Source organism: Vigna unguiculata, chromosome 10 (genome assembly GCF_004118075.2).
Source record: "Vigna unguiculata cultivar IT97K-499-35 chromosome 10, ASM411807v1, whole genome shotgun sequence".
NCBI classification, from domain to species: domain Eukaryota; kingdom Viridiplantae; phylum Streptophyta; class Magnoliopsida; order Fabales; family Fabaceae; genus Vigna; species Vigna unguiculata.
In genome coordinates this window covers 39,029,036-39,046,480 of record NC_040288.1, presented here as the reverse complement: position 1 = coordinate 39,046,480, position 17,445 = coordinate 39,029,036, and the positions used below count along the sequence as shown (strand labels likewise).

Sequence of the window (17,445 nt, the reverse complement as noted above, 5' to 3'; positions counted from 1 at the left end):
GAAATTCTTCCATTCCAAAAACAGATGATCATTCATACACATAATCTATTTCTCAAGTCCCATAAATAGTCAGCATATTGAAAAAATACAATTTCTTGACCGAATTCTCATTATGTTTTTTCAAATTTTGCAGGTTATTTGAAATTGAAATTCTATGTTTTAAGGAATGAAATATCGGCAATATTTTTTTTTCTAGTTTTATAGATTCGTATATTAAATTATACTAAATTACTTTATTAAAAATTTTATTTTTATACAAACTTATGTGAATATCAATTTAAAAAATATATTTAATTTAATATTTATAAATTAATTGGGAATAAAATTTCTTGAAGAGTGATTTTAGTAAATGAGATAATTTAAATATATTGTAATTGTGGGAATAGAAAAATTATAAAAATAAAATATTGTAATTATGGTTATTTTTTGTAAAATTAATTTTGATAAATGTATATTATTTGGTTAAAATAATTTATGTAATAATTTTTTGTGTGTAATAAATTAGAACAATAAAATTAAATAATAATATGTTTGTAGGTGAAAATATTTTAAAAAAAATTAATATAAAGTAAAAATAGGTAACACCGATGTAAAACATTAGGTTTATTTATAAAAAGAAAATATTAAAAAGTTGTAGAAGTCTTTTAAAAAATTTATTTAGAAAAATTATATATATTTAAAATATAGCAAAATATAAAAAAAACTTAATAGAATTTTATAAAAAAAATTAAAACTTTATAAAATTTAAAAATTCAAATTCAAATTAGATAATTATTTTTTGAAGTTATTATTATTTAAATTAAAGTTAAAAATTAGAAAAAACATTAATTTTTATTATTTTTAACTCTATTTATTTCAATAAAAAATTGTTAATAAAATATACTCATTTCATAAAAAAAAAATATTTCTTTAACTCATCAAGTCAAGTATTTTACCTAAATAAAAATACATTTAGAATATATTACATTACAAGACCCAACAATAAATACAAATATTATTTCAACTTATATACATATAACATTTTTTTTTTCAATTTTTTCCTTATATGATTAAGGCTCATCCTTATATGATTTGTCTGTAGCTCTTATAATTATGCGATAGAAAGTTTATTTGTTGCAAATGATGAAAAAAGTTTATCAAATTTTGGTTGATTTCAAGGTCTTACATTATAGAATTTTAAATTATATATATATATATATATATATATATATATAAAATATTTTTGGCGTATAATTTATAGTATATAACAATTAGTAACATCTTATAATTTTCTTTTCACAACATAATTTATATAATTTGTGTTATGGGTAATTTTTCTATAACAATTTGCATATGTCGATATACACAACCAACAGAATGAGAAGAAGATAAACAAAAAAAATGGTTTAATTTGAATTTATGAATAACACTCTGAAATAAAATCAACTAATATGAGAGGAATAATTCCACTAATGTGAAATTATTATTCTCATGTTTATTAAGTCAATTAATGCATTATAAATGTGATGAAATTTCTAACACAAGAAAGGAAATGTTATGTTACCCAATGTACTATTTTATGTTATTGTAACCACATGTTTCTTCTTTCTTATGTTGTGAAGCACGCGCCTCCAAACATTTTCCCCATTTCAATGCTCACATTAAAACCTTCCATTTTTCTTCCAAATTTCTTAATATCAATTGCACTAAGATAAAAATTTAGAATTAAAAGTTCCACCTTCCTTCATTTATATTTTTTTGACATAGTTAGTAATTTAATGTTAGCATAAAAAATTCAAAATAAAATTACCTCATATCTCTACTGTTAGATGCGATAATTTTTGTATTATAATTTTGTTGATTAAATATATTTTGGATCTCTTAATTTTTATGTTATGTTTGGTTTAAATTACGAATCTGTGAAAATGGATATACAACCAAGAGAAAACACGAAAAATATGAATAGAAAGATAATTAAAAACATAAAACGAGACACTTACTTTACAAAATATCAAAGATTTGCAAAGAAAGTTGCTAAAATATAATAAAATATTAATGGAAATTTGCAATTACCATATTTCTCCCTTATTCATATCTAGATAAATTTAATTCACATAATATCAATAAAAATAAAATAAAATATAACTAATAAAATAAAATAATTATTATTATTTACATAATAACAATATAATTACAAGAAAATAAAAATAATAATAACTAATAATATTTTTATAAACTTAAATAATAATTTAAATATTATCGTAACATAATATATATAAAAAATAAATCAAACAAATCGATTATTATTATTATTATTATTATTATTATTATTATTATTATTATTATTATTATTATATATTATATAAAGGATTCCTCTTTTTGTCTATTTTTCATTTTCAATTTTATCCTTAATTATTATTTTAAAAATTAATTATTTTATAATTAGTTTATCTTTAATCATTTTTTTTAATTTTTTTTACCGTTATTCTAAAAACTTTTTTAACAGTTATTTTATTTAACAACTATTTTAAAATTTGTTATATATGTTTTGAAAATAAATATTATTGATCTTATAAAAATTAAAAAAATGTGGATACACAGGTGCGACAGCGCCTGTGTGTTCGCTAGTATATATATAAAAGAATTGTTTCGTTTTATTATAATTATATATATATATATATATATATAATTTTCCTTAATATTATATTTATTAGCATTAGTGAGAAACGCAAATTAAAATAATTATGGTCTTGTAATATGTTATACGTAAATATTTTCAAATGAATTAATTATATAAAATGAAATAAATGTAAATAAAAGTAGAGATATTTTTAAAAAAATTAAATAGTATATTATAAATTATTATTGAAAATATTAATAAATTATTTTAAGTCATTAATGATATTATTAATAAGTTATATTTTTTTAATTTTAAATAGCAATTTTAATTTTATTTTAACATCATTTTTCTTATTTACATTATATTTATTATGAAGGATAAAATTTAATCTATCAAAAAATAAAAATTTATTAAATTTTATCAATCACATCGTACACAAATTCTCATAAACTTTCCACTAACATCCACTTAAATCATACTATATTTTCATTAATCCAAACACTATCATCTTCACCTACAAATCAATGCAAATCCACTTCCTCAAATCCACACCACAATCCAAACATAGCATTAGTGAAGATTGAAATTAGTTATTCTTTGAAACTTTGATTCAATTTAGTGTTTTAACTTTAGAACTTTGTGAATTTAGTCTTTTAAACCAAATTATTGAATTTATTTGACATTTTAAAGGCATTTCATGATAATTTATTAGCTAATATTGATGCGAAAATGTGTTAAACGGTCTAAACAATTCAAATGCTATCATAAAATCCATTCGAAACAAACTTAACATTTTGTTAAAAGAACTAAATCTAAAGTTGAAAACTAAATTGAGCCAAAATCTCAAAGAGACACTAATTTAATTTTCACTTAAAAGTAAAGGAATCAAAACATATTTAATTTTTTAGTTTTTCACACAAAGTGCAATTTGTGCAAACGCAACTGTTGTTAACGGGTATTATAATTAAAATAAAATAAAACAAAAAATTACCCAAAAATATGATATTAAATTTTTACTTCATAACATGTCATCGCAAAAACTATTAGGATTATTTCACTAAAACTTTGTAAACACGAACAAACTCGGAGGGATTAGTGAAAAACTTCTATGTTTTAGAGTTATGTCACTTGTAAAAAAAAAAGTGTGTACGTTCACAAACTTTATATTATCTTTTTGTATAGCACCTTAAAATTGTAATAACACATAATATGTGGAAATCGTTATCACTACGAGTATTGTATTATTACTAATTTTATGACAAAGACAATAACACCACTATACACTTATGCATTAATTTAGAATAAACTTTTATATCGAGGATGACTATGATTAGTGTAAAATTCTGTGACGATTATGATTAGAACTGGAGGTAGGTAGAAATAATAAATGATGTTGCTCGAAAGTTGACGTAAAAAAATTTCTTTTTTTTTTTAACTTTTTTTTTCGTATTTATATCGAAACAATAAGTGATGTAAATTGAACAAGTTACACTAATGCTTTTAATTACACATTATATCTCAATTACTTTAAATAAAAAATAAACATGAAGCGAGATAACACTTTCAATTCATGGAAAAAGCAAAGTAATATTGAAAAAAAAAATACTACAATTATATATAGTGTTTCTCTTAGAAAGAAAAAAAAAAAGATTGATTTTGATCTGTTGACTCTGGAGCATTAACTCCACGACTGCTACATCTTTCATGTTGAAAAAAATAGTCTGATTTAAGACAAAAGTGTCGCATGCAAGTTTGAACTTTTACTTATATCACGATCAAGATTCACTTAAAAAAAACTATATGGATTTCAATTTTGTAACAACTACTAAATTATATTTAAAAAATAAAAATAATTTTAAGGGTTAAATATGTTTTTGGTCCCTCAAGTTTCACTGAAATTTGGAATTGGTCCCTCTTCAAAATTTTTGACCAATTTATTCTTTCATTTTTAGAAATATATGAATTTAGTCCTTTAACCCGATTTTGTTAAGTTTATCTAACGTTTCAAGAGTATTTCATGATAGTATTTGAATTGTTTACATCGTTTGACCTATTTTCGCTTAAATGCTAACTCAAATATTATAATAAAACACGTTTGAAACTTCAAATAAACTTAACAATATTTAATTAAAAGGACTAAATTCATGTATTTCTAAAAATGAAAGAATGAATTGGTCAAAAATTTCGAAGAGAGACCAATTCCAAATTTCAGTGAAACTTGAGGGACCAAAAACATATTTAACCCTTAAAATTTATATTTGACAACTTTCACTTACAAGGTGAAGTGTCATCTCTTAACTGATTTTGAAATATTGAGTAAGAGAAAATGGAAAAATAGAAATAATTAAAAAATGACACCTAAGATTGTAACAAAAAATTGTCAAAATTTAGTAGTTAAAAAATTATTTTCCTTAATATACATATGCATGGTGTTTATCATATGAAGCTAAAACAGATTATATGTGAAAGTAAAGTGGATTATATGTGAAGGAAGAATAAGAAAACAAAACATATAGTAATATGAATGGGAGACAAAAAATTTAAAAATGCAGAGCATGAAACATAGTGTTTCCTGGGACCGACGCAAAGTACGGCACAAACATCATGTTCAATTCATATTCAAAGGTCGAATTTAGGGTTTGTTTGATTATTTATAATTCTCGAATGTCTTTGTTTTCAACGCGTTTCACTTCTTATTCACGGTCATGAGGAAGCGTTGGTCATAAATATGTGTATATTATAGTTGTGAATAGCTTGCACAAGACGTTCAACTACATGCGTGACTCCGACCTTGACTCGGTTATGTTCTGTCGTGAATCATCAATCTTTTTTTTTTTCATCCACAGTTTATGTGATGCATGTTCTTCTCACCCTCTCCCATGTGCACCATCTGCCCAAAACAGAATACAGAAAAAGTCTTCCTTAATTTAGAAACCCAGAATTGGAAACCAAAGATTTTCTCGATTCGCTTCTTTTTCTTCGAGGAAAAGGTTTAACTCAGAAGCTTTCTCGAAAGAACAAATTCAATTTCACTCCGATCTACGTCTTCCTCTGATTTGGTGATGGAAATATGCCTGTGTTCGTAGTTGACTCTGCAATGCAATATTCGGGCGATGGTATTTACTATTGGTTGATTGTAGTTAGGTCAAACGGTGAATTCAAAAAGTTGTTTTTCTTGTACCTCCATCTGCTATATCTTTAAAGTGATCATGATACTCTTTATCTATATTTCAATTTCAATGGCGGTGAGCTATCTATCGAAAAATATACTATATCAAATAAATTTTGATAACATTTTTTACAATCTGATCCTTTAACTAGTTTTGAAATATAAAAAAATAAAATAAAATAGATAAATGGAAAGTCATTTAAAAGATACAAGTTTAGATTATAAAAAAAATATCAAAATTTAATTGTTATAGTATTATTTTTGTTCTTGTATAAATAATAATAGAATATTATGAGACTTAAATTTTATCTTATTTCAATCTTGGAATCTCTTAGACGAGTACTCTTCGGTCTTATTCGACATTTTTTCACATCCTCTTGCAGGGTAGAACATGTTGGAGGTTACTTGCAGGAAGGACTTCAACGATAAGTAAACAAAAATTCTCAAAGTCAAATATCAGTTGTCAGTATTAATGAATTGCGTACCTTTAATTGTTGGGGTCCACCTATATTTACAGAACATTAATCATATTTTACTTTGCTTATGGACCAGGTCTCTATTGGGCTCGTATATGGACCTGGTCAAGACCCAGACTTGAGGGTTGTTATTTGACTTTGGGAGCTTTACTATTATATTCTAAGTTTGGGATATATGACCTTTATTGGTATATATCTTTAACCGCCTATGTATGCGTTGTCTCTTCATATAGTTAATTGTCTTAACTGTTTAAACTATTAATATAAGTGAGCGGTTAGATCAAATACTTTGTTTTAGCGGCTGAAGCCGAACAATAGTTCATGCATCCACCTAGTATAGTACAATTTTTCTTGTCTATTTCAAAAACTTCTTTGTAACTTAGATGTATTTTGATTGTGAATTAAAAATATAATATCATATTATTTAAAATTATTAGATATGACATATTTTAATTATATTTACTAAGAAAGACTTCAAAACCTTTTTTAAAGGTACAAACAACAAAACCAAATTCCACAGTGTCTCCAACAACACCAAACAATGTTGTCATAAGGAGATTGAAAGAGAAGGATGGAGTAGTCGCATTGGTGTGGCATAGAAGAAAAAGACAGCATGGACAATGATTGTAGGGGCAACCGAAGCGTGGTGCAGGGAGAAAGAATAGTTTAGTCTTTTTGTTCTTAACATGGAGATGAAACTAGTAATCATGGGACTGTTGGAAGCAAAAGTGGGCCTTGGGTTCCTTTTTGGGTTTATAGGCTTTTACCAATCAAATGGCTATTGACACCTCCCAAAGTGTTATTTAGTTTTCTCACTTGAAAATTTATTTGCAAAACATTTTAAAATAAAAAAATTTATTCATTTTATATGAGGTTGATTTGGTTAGGTTCGTAAATAAAGTAATATATATATATATATATATATATATATATTTAAAAACGTACAATTGTTTTTAAAATATGATAAATATATCATTATTATTATTTAAATCTAAATTAAAATCATAAGTAATCAAAATAAAAAATTATAAATAATTGATATCATAAGATTAATACTGTTCTGTAAATTATATTGAATATTAAATACGGATACGTGATCAAGATTAAAATATCAATATATTATAAATGTCAATTAAAAATTTCACAATTCTTTTTTATTATTCAAATTTATTTTTCTCCATTAAAAGTTGATTTTCCCATTATGTTTGAAATTGTTCTTAAAGTCCTTTTAATACTGTGTCCTTCTTTCGACATCTACAAGATGGATAACGATTAGATTGAAAATTTGAAGAATGTAGATAAGAATAAATCATCATACTCGAGAAATTAAAAAATAGAATAGAGATTAAATTCATCCAAAAAAAATAAATAAATGAAGATTTATTATTTAATTTTTAATCATATGTAGTAATTAAAAAAGTCATTTGAATATTCAATAGTAGTTGTTAACTTTTTTTTTATTCACTAAACATGTAAAGAAAATATATTAAATAAAAAATAACACAAAACCAAAAAAAGAAGAAGAAGGATAAAGCCGCATGAAGAAACAAAACAATTGCTAACCTAAGCTTAATAATATACACATCAAAATATCAATAGGTGAATATGTGATAATAAAGATTATTATATATATCAAAGAACGAATAATAAAAATAGACATACAACAATTGATTTTACAAGTAGGTTAATTTCTTTTATTCTATAATTACTAAATACATTAAAATTTATATTATTTTAAAATTGAAATATAATAACTAAGTTTATTACAATAATATTATAAATTCAATGGCAGTGGTTTTACATAGAACTAGCATTAGAACTGGGTACGCACGGGTCGTGTTTTTGATTTTTAAAATTTTTGTTTAGAAAACAGATTTTAATATTATTATCAATAAATCAATAATTTAATTTAAAAGTTATAGATGTTATAATTGTCAATTTAGATATATTTAAACGATAAATTTATCTAACAATGATATAATTATATATTTACGTATAATTAATAATTGTTATGTATTATGTATTATATGTTATGTGTTTTTGAATAATTTAGAATAATCAATTTGTGATGACATAGATTGTTATTTTGTTTAGATTAAGAAATGTCAGTATGATGTTTTTTAGAAGTTTAATTACAAAACATTGTTTGTGATAATAAGTTTAGAGTTTTAGTCAAGATTAAAGAATAAAAAATAGGTGTTAATTTTTTTTGTTTTGGATTTTCTTGTTAGATTTCAAAGTTATTTAAAATATATTTGAAATAACTGAGTCATGTTTTTTTTTATATTTTTAATATTTAAAACAGATTTTATTGTTAATATATATAAATTAGTGATTTGAATAATTATTATTGTTATTGGTTTAATTATTTAAATATTATTCTTATTTAATGATTAATTATTCACCCAACTATATATTTTGGAAACAAAAGAACATATAGTGGGATAATCCTGACAAAATTTTTCAGATATAGATACTTTATTTCAATCCACACCTCTTGAACTGACATAGTTGGAACACTTTTATTGTATTTGAATTCTTTTATTTTTTATCTTAATTTATATTAAAATTAATGTAATATTCTTATATTCAAATAAATAATTATGAGTAATTTTTATATATAAATTTTAATGATATGAGAAAAAGATAAGTAATTAATTATGAGTACTTTTATATAATATATTAAATAAAATTAAAATTTATAATTAAATTTCTAAATTATATATTATATTAAAATGAAAGGTATTATATGGATTGTTGTTAAATTAAAATGTAGGCATATTATAAAATACAACATAAAATTGATGTTTAAATTTTTCAAAAGAAGCATATTTATAGATATAAACCTATAAACAATTTAAAACATTGAAGAAGCATTTGTTTAATAATAATAATAATAATAATAATTATTATTATTATAATAATAATAATAATAATAATATCAATAACAATAATAATAAAAATATTAATAATATTAACTTTACTAAAACTACAAATATTAATAATAATACTATTACTATGATTAATTGAAATAATATACTAATACAAATAGTGCTAATACTAATAATTTATAACAACATATAAAGGGATTTCCCTTTTTGTGTCCACCTTTAAAAATACTAATTTTACCCTTTAAATATAATAATTTATTAAATTTTTAAAAATATTTTTACAAATATTTTATAAAATCAGCTATTTCTGCTTCTTCTCCACTTCTTTATTTATTAATGGTTATTTTTTCATTTGTTTTGATATATTTCATTTTATTTTTAATAAATATAATTTTAAGTTATTTATTAACTTAATAATATTATAATATTATCACCTACTAATATAATTTTATATTTATTTACACAAATACAGTAACATTGTGTTTACACTGGTTAAAAGAGAATTACGTTATGTTATTTTAATAAGTAATATATTTATGGCTGTTTTATTTTTATGAAAAACACTAAACTGTATAGGTAATAAAATATTATAATAAAATTTAACAAAATATTATATTATCACGCTTTATCTATTAAAAGCATAATTTATAATATCTTACATAGTATATATCCAGTACCAGATTCTGTTGTATGATTCCATTTATTAGAAGCCAAAAGTACATATTTTAATAATTAATTTATAAAATTTAAAATATCTCAAAGTTGGACAATAAAAATATAAATATAAAACGTAGTACATTTAAATCATAAAACTGTTTTACTAAACTTTAATACGAAATATTTGAAAAAGAAGACTTTGTTGAAGATTCTTACACTCCATCAAATACTTGATAATGCAATAAGTTGCACCACGTCTTTATCTATGGACATCTCTATCTTCAAAATAAGTTTTTCTACCAATGTTTATCTGTAACTGTAGAAGACTTTTCCTAACACTTAATGGAAAATTCAACTTCACATAATAAGGATAACATGCAGTTGAATTAAATATTCTTATGAGGATAAAATCTCAATAACTAATTTTAATTGTGGTCATTTAAATATTAAATAGTGACATCAAAATAAATATAAAATAATAAATTATTATATATATATATATATATATTATTAATATTGAAATAAAAATAAACTATTATCTAAAATAAAAAAGAAAACGGTAACAGCAACAAATACTCCTATCTAAAATATGGCTTCTAGTAAGATAGATGTGAGTATGGTATTCAACTTTGGAACCTCCTCCTCAGCAACAAATACTCCTATCTTTTCTCATGGGACTGCATCAGCAAATTGCAAAACAATGTCATCTACAATAATAACAGGTATGCAACTAAATATCATAGCCTCTACCAATCTTAGGCTCCAACGGGTCCATCCAAGTGGGTCTACGCAAAACACAGCTACTGCATGTCCTTAAAGTACGTGGTTGGATGCTTAGTGGAGACATCAAATAGAGGATTGTCCTTAAAAGTTCTCCCACACTGCTACTCTTGCACCTCTGCAAGATTACATAACATGGCCCGTTTATAGTTAGTCCAAATTACAATAGTTATATGAATCAAAGTCCCTAGTCATTGCATCTTTTATAAGAAAATGTAAATCTGATTTCTTATGCAGCTATGATATAGAAGAAATAAAAGGCTACACACTCGGACATTCTTGTTTAAACTTGTAATAAGGCCTACCTTGCATAATAACCACCTTCAGAGTCATTGCCAACATCATAAAAGTCATCGAAAATACACAAAAATGACCTTGGAGTCTTATTAGGAATTAGGTGGGTGTGGATTTTCTTGGTGAAAAGTATGGAGAAATGGTATTTGAGCCCTCTTTCGGGCATATGTGATTCCTCTGTCCAAAGGTTTGAACCAATGTAGCACGCTTTAGCAGTTAAAGAATCTCCTCTTTCAATCGCCTTCTCTTCCATATACAAATTAATATAAATATATAATAAAAGTGGTATAAATAATGAATGTTGAAAATAATGCACAAAATTTGTACCTCGTAATGAAAACATGCCCCAAAATTTTGAGGAACCACAAAGAAGTGATGTGCCCCCTATGTGAGCCTTCAATAAGGTCAGTTGGAAGAAATAAGCTTTATGGCACTTCTTATCATTTGTGGTCATTGTATACAGGGGTATAAAACCTCTTCTAGATTAAAGTTTCAACAGGGCCAGATAAGAGAAACCGGTGATTAAAGATTTTAGTTGCAAACATATGGTTGAAGCATCTTGGATCTTTTTGCAGAATTTTCTTATTATACTTACTTGGAAGTTCATATACAAAAACCTTCAATCTCACCACGGGATTATCTTCCAATACATCATCAGCACTACCTGCAGTTGGTTTAACCACAACATGCTTATAACCTCACAAATTTAAAAAGTGTATTAGATTTCAATATATCTCTAGAAATATAATTGTTTAATATAATGAATTAAGAAAGTACAAATAAAACTCTGACCGTGTATAATTGCATATATGAAGCAGCATAAATCTAGATACTGAATAAGAGCTTAGTTTATAAGTTTCATTAAACCATTTGGTTTCAAACTATTTTAATCCAATACACATAAAACATGAGAAAATATGACCCAATCAATTGAAAAGCCTCACATTCAACTACCACATATTTCCAGCTTATTTATTCAAAGAAAATAGTTAGTTGCATTTTATGGCCAACCCTTTTATTTTAATCCCATTTCTGGATGAAATCCACTATGGTTTACCATGCTAAATTCTCTCTCCCTATAGCAATTATCTAAGATTTAAATAGACATCGTTAACCTGCTTCACATTTTATTTATTTCTTATTATTGGTGTAGGATATTCATTAAATAGTAAATATTCACAGTTTTGAAATATTCTCATTTAAAACACAGCACTTTTAGTTTCAAGTATACTGCATAATTGCCCATTGATCTTTATTTATACCTCTCTTCTCTTATTTGATCTCCTTCCCAAACCCCAAACCCAAACAAATCCTTCCTTAAGAGTTACACATGCATTGAATTGAGGAAATGTTCTAGCCACATAATCTAAAAAGTAAGCTTTTTGCCACAAATGCAGACAACAATATCCAAGAGGCCTTTCTACTTCAAGTGGTATTTTTTGATTCCAATATATTTTATTGAAGTAAATATTAATAAAAATAAATGTTTAGCACAAATTTTGGCAGCAAGTAGAAGAAAGTTTTCCTGCTCTCTCCAAGCACGAAAAAAAAAATTGAAGCCTTGTCTACCAATTTTACCAAAAGTTTCCATACTACATTTCAAAAACTAAAAAAGTAAGGACCAGTGTTGTACCTCTGAAAAAAATTGTCAGCGAGAATTATTTCCTCTGTCTCCTTGAACTTCTTTCTAACATCCAAATTTAGGTCCTCGAGCTTTGAGCAAGGCTCAAACTCATTTGCAATATCCCTCACCGTACTAATGATAATAAAATAAGCAGTACATTATAAAGATACATAATGGATATTTTAAGTCATACATTACGAAGACAGAATTGATAATATAAATCATATGCAATATCCCTCATCTTCCTGAAAAATGTTTGTGCAAATATAATGACTATTTCACTCTTCACCGAATACAATACAATACCTTTTCTCAGATGGTATAGCTACCCCATTTGTTGCATTAGATGACCCTGTCCTATAATGAGTACTTGAAATATCAGATCCATTAAACAGAAAGAAGAAAAGAAGAACAACCAAGAAGCAACTAAAAAGTTAATAAATTAAATAAATAGAAAGAAAAGTACATTCATCAAATGAAACAATAAATCGTAACATGTACCTTCTATGTGCTATTTTAACAACAAACACCATCTTCCCAGCATTTCAAACGACTGCAGAAAAAGAAAAAATAAGCACACAGATAAATGAAACGCCTTTTCTTGAAGAGACATAAAAAAAGGTTTTCTGCAAAGATCAAACATTTGAAAGCAAAATACATAAAACCCAAACCAAGATATGATATAGCTGTAAAATTGTAAAATGGTAAGGACAGAATTGGGAGACATGAAGCATAGAGAACAACACCATCAAGAAAAACATGTACAAAAATCAAGACAGAAACATAGACATCTTCATTTCAGTCATACTTTTTCTTCAATCCACAACCATACACATTACAAAAAATCTTACCCTTTATTCAATCTACAACCATAGACATCGAAAAAGCAACTAAACACACAATAATGATATTAAAAACAAAAAATAGTAAATATACTTCATGAAAACAAAAGGTTTAGGTTTTTCTTCAAAACAATGAAAAAACAAAAGGTTTAAGCTCTTCTTCAAAACAATGAAAAAAGAAGAAGTAGAAAACAAAAGTAGAAGAAGACCATGAAGGAGGAGAAAGAAAACTCAAGCTACTGACTTTAACCAACTATTAAAACGTACTAATCCAGAGGACACCATCTTCATCACAAAAAACCTCAAAAAAAAATAAACCTTTCATGAAAAAAAGAAGAAGGAACACATAAGAATTAAAAGAAAAATAAATAACACCATAAAAAATAACAGAGAAATCTGAACATAGCTTTCAATAAATACTAACCCACTGCTACAACATATTTAACAGAAAAAAAATTACAGAAACATAACCTTTTATAAAGAAGAAGGACCACAAAAGAAGTAAAAAAAATAGCACAATAAAGAACAACAAACAAATCTCAACAACAAACCACAAATAGACGAAAAAAAGAAAAGAAAAGAAGACCACCAACAATAACATCATCATCCTCAGTCATTCTATTTGTTCAAAAATACTTTCTAAAAAGGAAAACTTGAACCTTTTCTTCAACCCACAATAATAGATGTATCAAGTATAAAAAAATAAATGCAACAACACCATCAACAACAACAAAACATGTTCAAGATTTTGTTAAAAAATACCTTCTAAAAATAAAAACATCAGTGTTTTCTTCAAAACGAAACACATTGCAAAAATTAAATCTTTCACGAAGTAAAAAAAAAAACAGAACAACAACAACAACAAACACAACAACAACAAACAAGATCCTACCGATTGCCTTGCAAAAATTAAATCTTTCACAAAGTAAAAAAAAATAACAGAGTAAGAAGAAGAAAGAAAAAAGATCCTTGAAGAAAAAAGAATAAATTAAGAAATAGAAAAAAAAATTACCTACACCAATCAAAACTTCTGTCAACCTTCAACAAAAATAAATAGAAAAAAAAACTTAAGTTGGTATGAGGAAGAAGGAAGAAGAAGGATTGAAGAAGAAGAAGAAGAAGAAAAAAAACAGAAGAAGAAGAAGAAGGAAAATGAAAGAAGAAAAAAAAAATACCTCGACGAAGTTGATTGCTTGGGAGAAGAAAAACCCTACCGTCAACATTCAACAACAACAAACTCGAAATTAAAAAAAAAACAAAAACCTAACTTGATATGAAGAAGAAGAAAGAAGAAGGATTGAAGAAGAAGAAAAAAAGCTAACCTCGAATAAGCTGGTTGCTTTGGAGAAGAATGATGCTGCTGACAATGTCAATCAATATTTAAAAAAGACGTTTGAATTGCGAAAACACAACAAAATCAAAAAGACAAAAATACCCTCAATTTTAACCACGTGTCAATAAATTAAAATGTCTATTTCAGTAATTTCCCTACACTAAGAATTTCTTAAATATATATATAGTAGATAGTGTTTAACTAGAGTTTTCAATAATTTCATGCTGTAAAAAGTTTACATGTTTTTTCTATTAGATGAAATTTCAATAGAAAACAAAGCGGAAAAAAAATAAATAAATAAAAGAAGTTGAAGAGAAGAAGAAAGAAACGGCCTCAACTCAACTCAACTCAAGCGTAAACTTCAATGGCGGAAAGGGATCCCAAGCCCAATGACTCGATTTCAGGTTATCATCATTCAAAGCTTTCATCTTTTCATATTTTTTGTTTGAAAATTCTTAGAATTCACGCTGGGCTATCGTGGGCTTTCATCTTTCACCTGTTGCAGTTTCTGATCTTGTGACCTTTTTTTTCAAGAGATTGCCCTTTACTTGATCTTGTTGAAATTGGTTACAATATGGTAATACCCTTTCAATTCTTAAGTTCCTATCTGTTGTGGTCTGTATTGAACAAGCGAAGAGGGGAATGTAAGAAAATGGTTTTCAATTTTCATTTTTGCTTTTACCTATAATTACGAACATTCACATTCTTTTTTTCCTTTTTAAGGATTTGTTTAACGAGAAGTGAAAGTAGAAAATTGACAAAAGAGAAATTCTCTCAGCCCTAATTCATAATATGGTTTCTTCTGCTTGGCCATTGCTGAAATTTCCTTTCTTTCTGGTTGTGGGCTTGTGGGGAAGATTGGGAGGTTATTTGATTTCTTAGGTTGGAATTGTTGGTTAAATGTTTTTGGTGTATGCATATACTAATTCATGATGTGACACTGTTTTTTTCTTCCAAAAAAACATTAAAGATTTAAATTGTTTGTATTTGTTTCTTGGAAGAAAAAGAAGTAAAATCTCCAAACATTTTTGAGAGAGCTAAGGAAGAGTTTGAGGCAGTATTTCATCATGACAAATCGCCTCACCATCACAAAGAAACTCATGGGAGAAGTGACGACATTGATGAGAAAACTCCAAGTGATGAAGTTAAAGGGCCAAATGTGTTTGAACGGGTGAAGGAGGAGATTGAAGCTGTTGCTGAGGCCATTCACCCCAAGAAAGAATCTGAATCTGGCACACCAAAAAGGGATGACTAGGGTGTGCTCTTATTTTATATAACCAAGGAGTTTGAAGACTTTTCTTAGTGTTGTTAACCATCTAAACTACCATGTTTGGCTTGTCCATTTATCTTTCTTTTCTTGTTGTCTCAATTGTGATGTATAAATAGTAAATGATTTGTGTTTTCAACTGATTATATAATCGTTGAGTCCTCTTCTTTTCAGAAAAAAAGAAAGAAATTGTCCCTGGTTTGGTGGTAGATTATCAATGTGAAAGTTTAACTGTAAACTCTGATCTGTAACATCATCTAGTACATCGGCAGGATTTATGATTCACAAAGTATGCCACTCTTTTATTAGGCATTTAACTTTGTACGATCAAAACATTTAGTTGCACATGTCATCTGTATGGAATAAAATTTGGGATTCCATTACACTAATATTGGTGTGTAATTATATTTTAATCCACTAATATATATTCTAATTATATATTTGTTGATCCAGATTTAAGTCTTACCAAAAATGATAAAGCTGATCTTAGTGGTAAGTTAACCAACATTACATTTATGGTACTGGATTCCAGTAGAGTATCAATAATGGAGCAATAGCATATGATGCTCTGAGTTAAGGATAAGTTTATTGGTTGGTGCAAGGAAGTTTGATTTGGTTTGACATGTATGCATTTAAGAATATATATATGATGATGGCCTCTCCACCTTCTAGCTGTTAAAAGTGTGTTTGGAACTATGACTCCAACGCATATATTCATGTTAAGCAATAAAGCAGAAGCTTCTATTAGTAGTATATGAGGAACGCGGGAAATGGTACCAGAAGCAAATTCAGACACTTAGCAGAAAATGTAAATCGTACATTATCTGAGAACATTTTGTACATCCTTTAAGCAGCACAGAGTATGTAAGTAAATACTAATATATTTCATGAAAAATCAAAGCAATCCTTGCATGAACTCGTTCCCACGTCATATAATAAAAGCTAATATCTGACCCAATAGCGCAAGAGCAAAGAATCCCTATAGTTTATACTTTAGGAAAATAGAATTCTATGCAGAGTTTGTCTTAAAACACTTGAAAACCTATTTATTTAGAATGCTGTGCAGCCAATTTCACTTGGGATGATTTAAAATTTCTTACAAATCTTATTCTAATTAGTACAAGAACTAAATGCGTTCGCTTTTTTTCATTTGAAACTTATTTTAAAGTACTAAGAAGATTAATAGAAAAGTTACAACAGAAGAATATACCGTTACTCTTTCATTTCCCAATTAACGTTACTTGAACAGCCAAATATTCATGCAAACGATCTAACTCGTAACGCTTATCTTTTTTCTCCCTCATGTTTCTCCTTAACTCCTTTTCAGCAGCCCTAAACTCTATATTATTATTACTAGGGGTCTTTTCTGTCACTTTCTTAGCAACTGTCTGCAGGTATGTAGGTAGATAGCATCAGCTTCCTTGTCTATATAGCACATCAACATTGAAATATCCTTTTACTCAAATCACTCACCTGCCCCATAACTATAAGTAATAATTCCCAGACAATAGGG

General features: G+C 26.2%; 1 protein-coding gene and 1 pseudogene across 2 annotated transcripts; one reads left to right on the top strand and one right to left on the bottom strand.

Moving 5' to 3' along the window:
- Positions 1-10,359: 10,359 nt before the first annotated feature.
- Positions 10,360-13,023, bottom strand: LOC114165658 (annotated as a pseudogene).
- A 1,868-nt stretch (positions 13,024-14,891) lies between these two features.
- Positions 14,892-16,249, top strand: LOC114166185. Of its 2 annotated transcripts, none has more exons than XM_028050868.1 (2): positions 14,892-15,069; positions 15,667-16,244. In XM_028050868.1, exons 1-2 carry the CDS (start codon positions 15,030-15,032, stop codon positions 15,918-15,920), a joined length of 294 nt encoding a protein of 97 aa, XP_027906669.1. In that variant the 5' UTR covers positions 14,892-15,029; the 3' UTR covers positions 15,921-16,244. The 2 variants fall into 2 exon arrangements, with proteins under 2 accessions (XP_027906669.1, XP_027906670.1); XM_028050869.1 differs by having other exon boundaries at positions 14,898-15,069; positions 15,673-16,249.
- The last annotated feature ends 1,196 nt before the right edge of the window (positions 16,250-17,445 follow it).

Bases quoted from the DNA above. Each gene is read 5' to 3' on its own strand.
- LOC114166185 (XM_028050868.1), top strand. From the start codon at position 15,030: ATGGCGGAAAGGGATCCCAAGCCCAATGACTCGATTTCAG. The intron at 15,070-15,666 runs GTTATCATCATT...GTTTCTTGGAAG, and splicing joins GCCCAATGACTCGATTTCAG to AAAAAGAAGTAAAATCTCCA.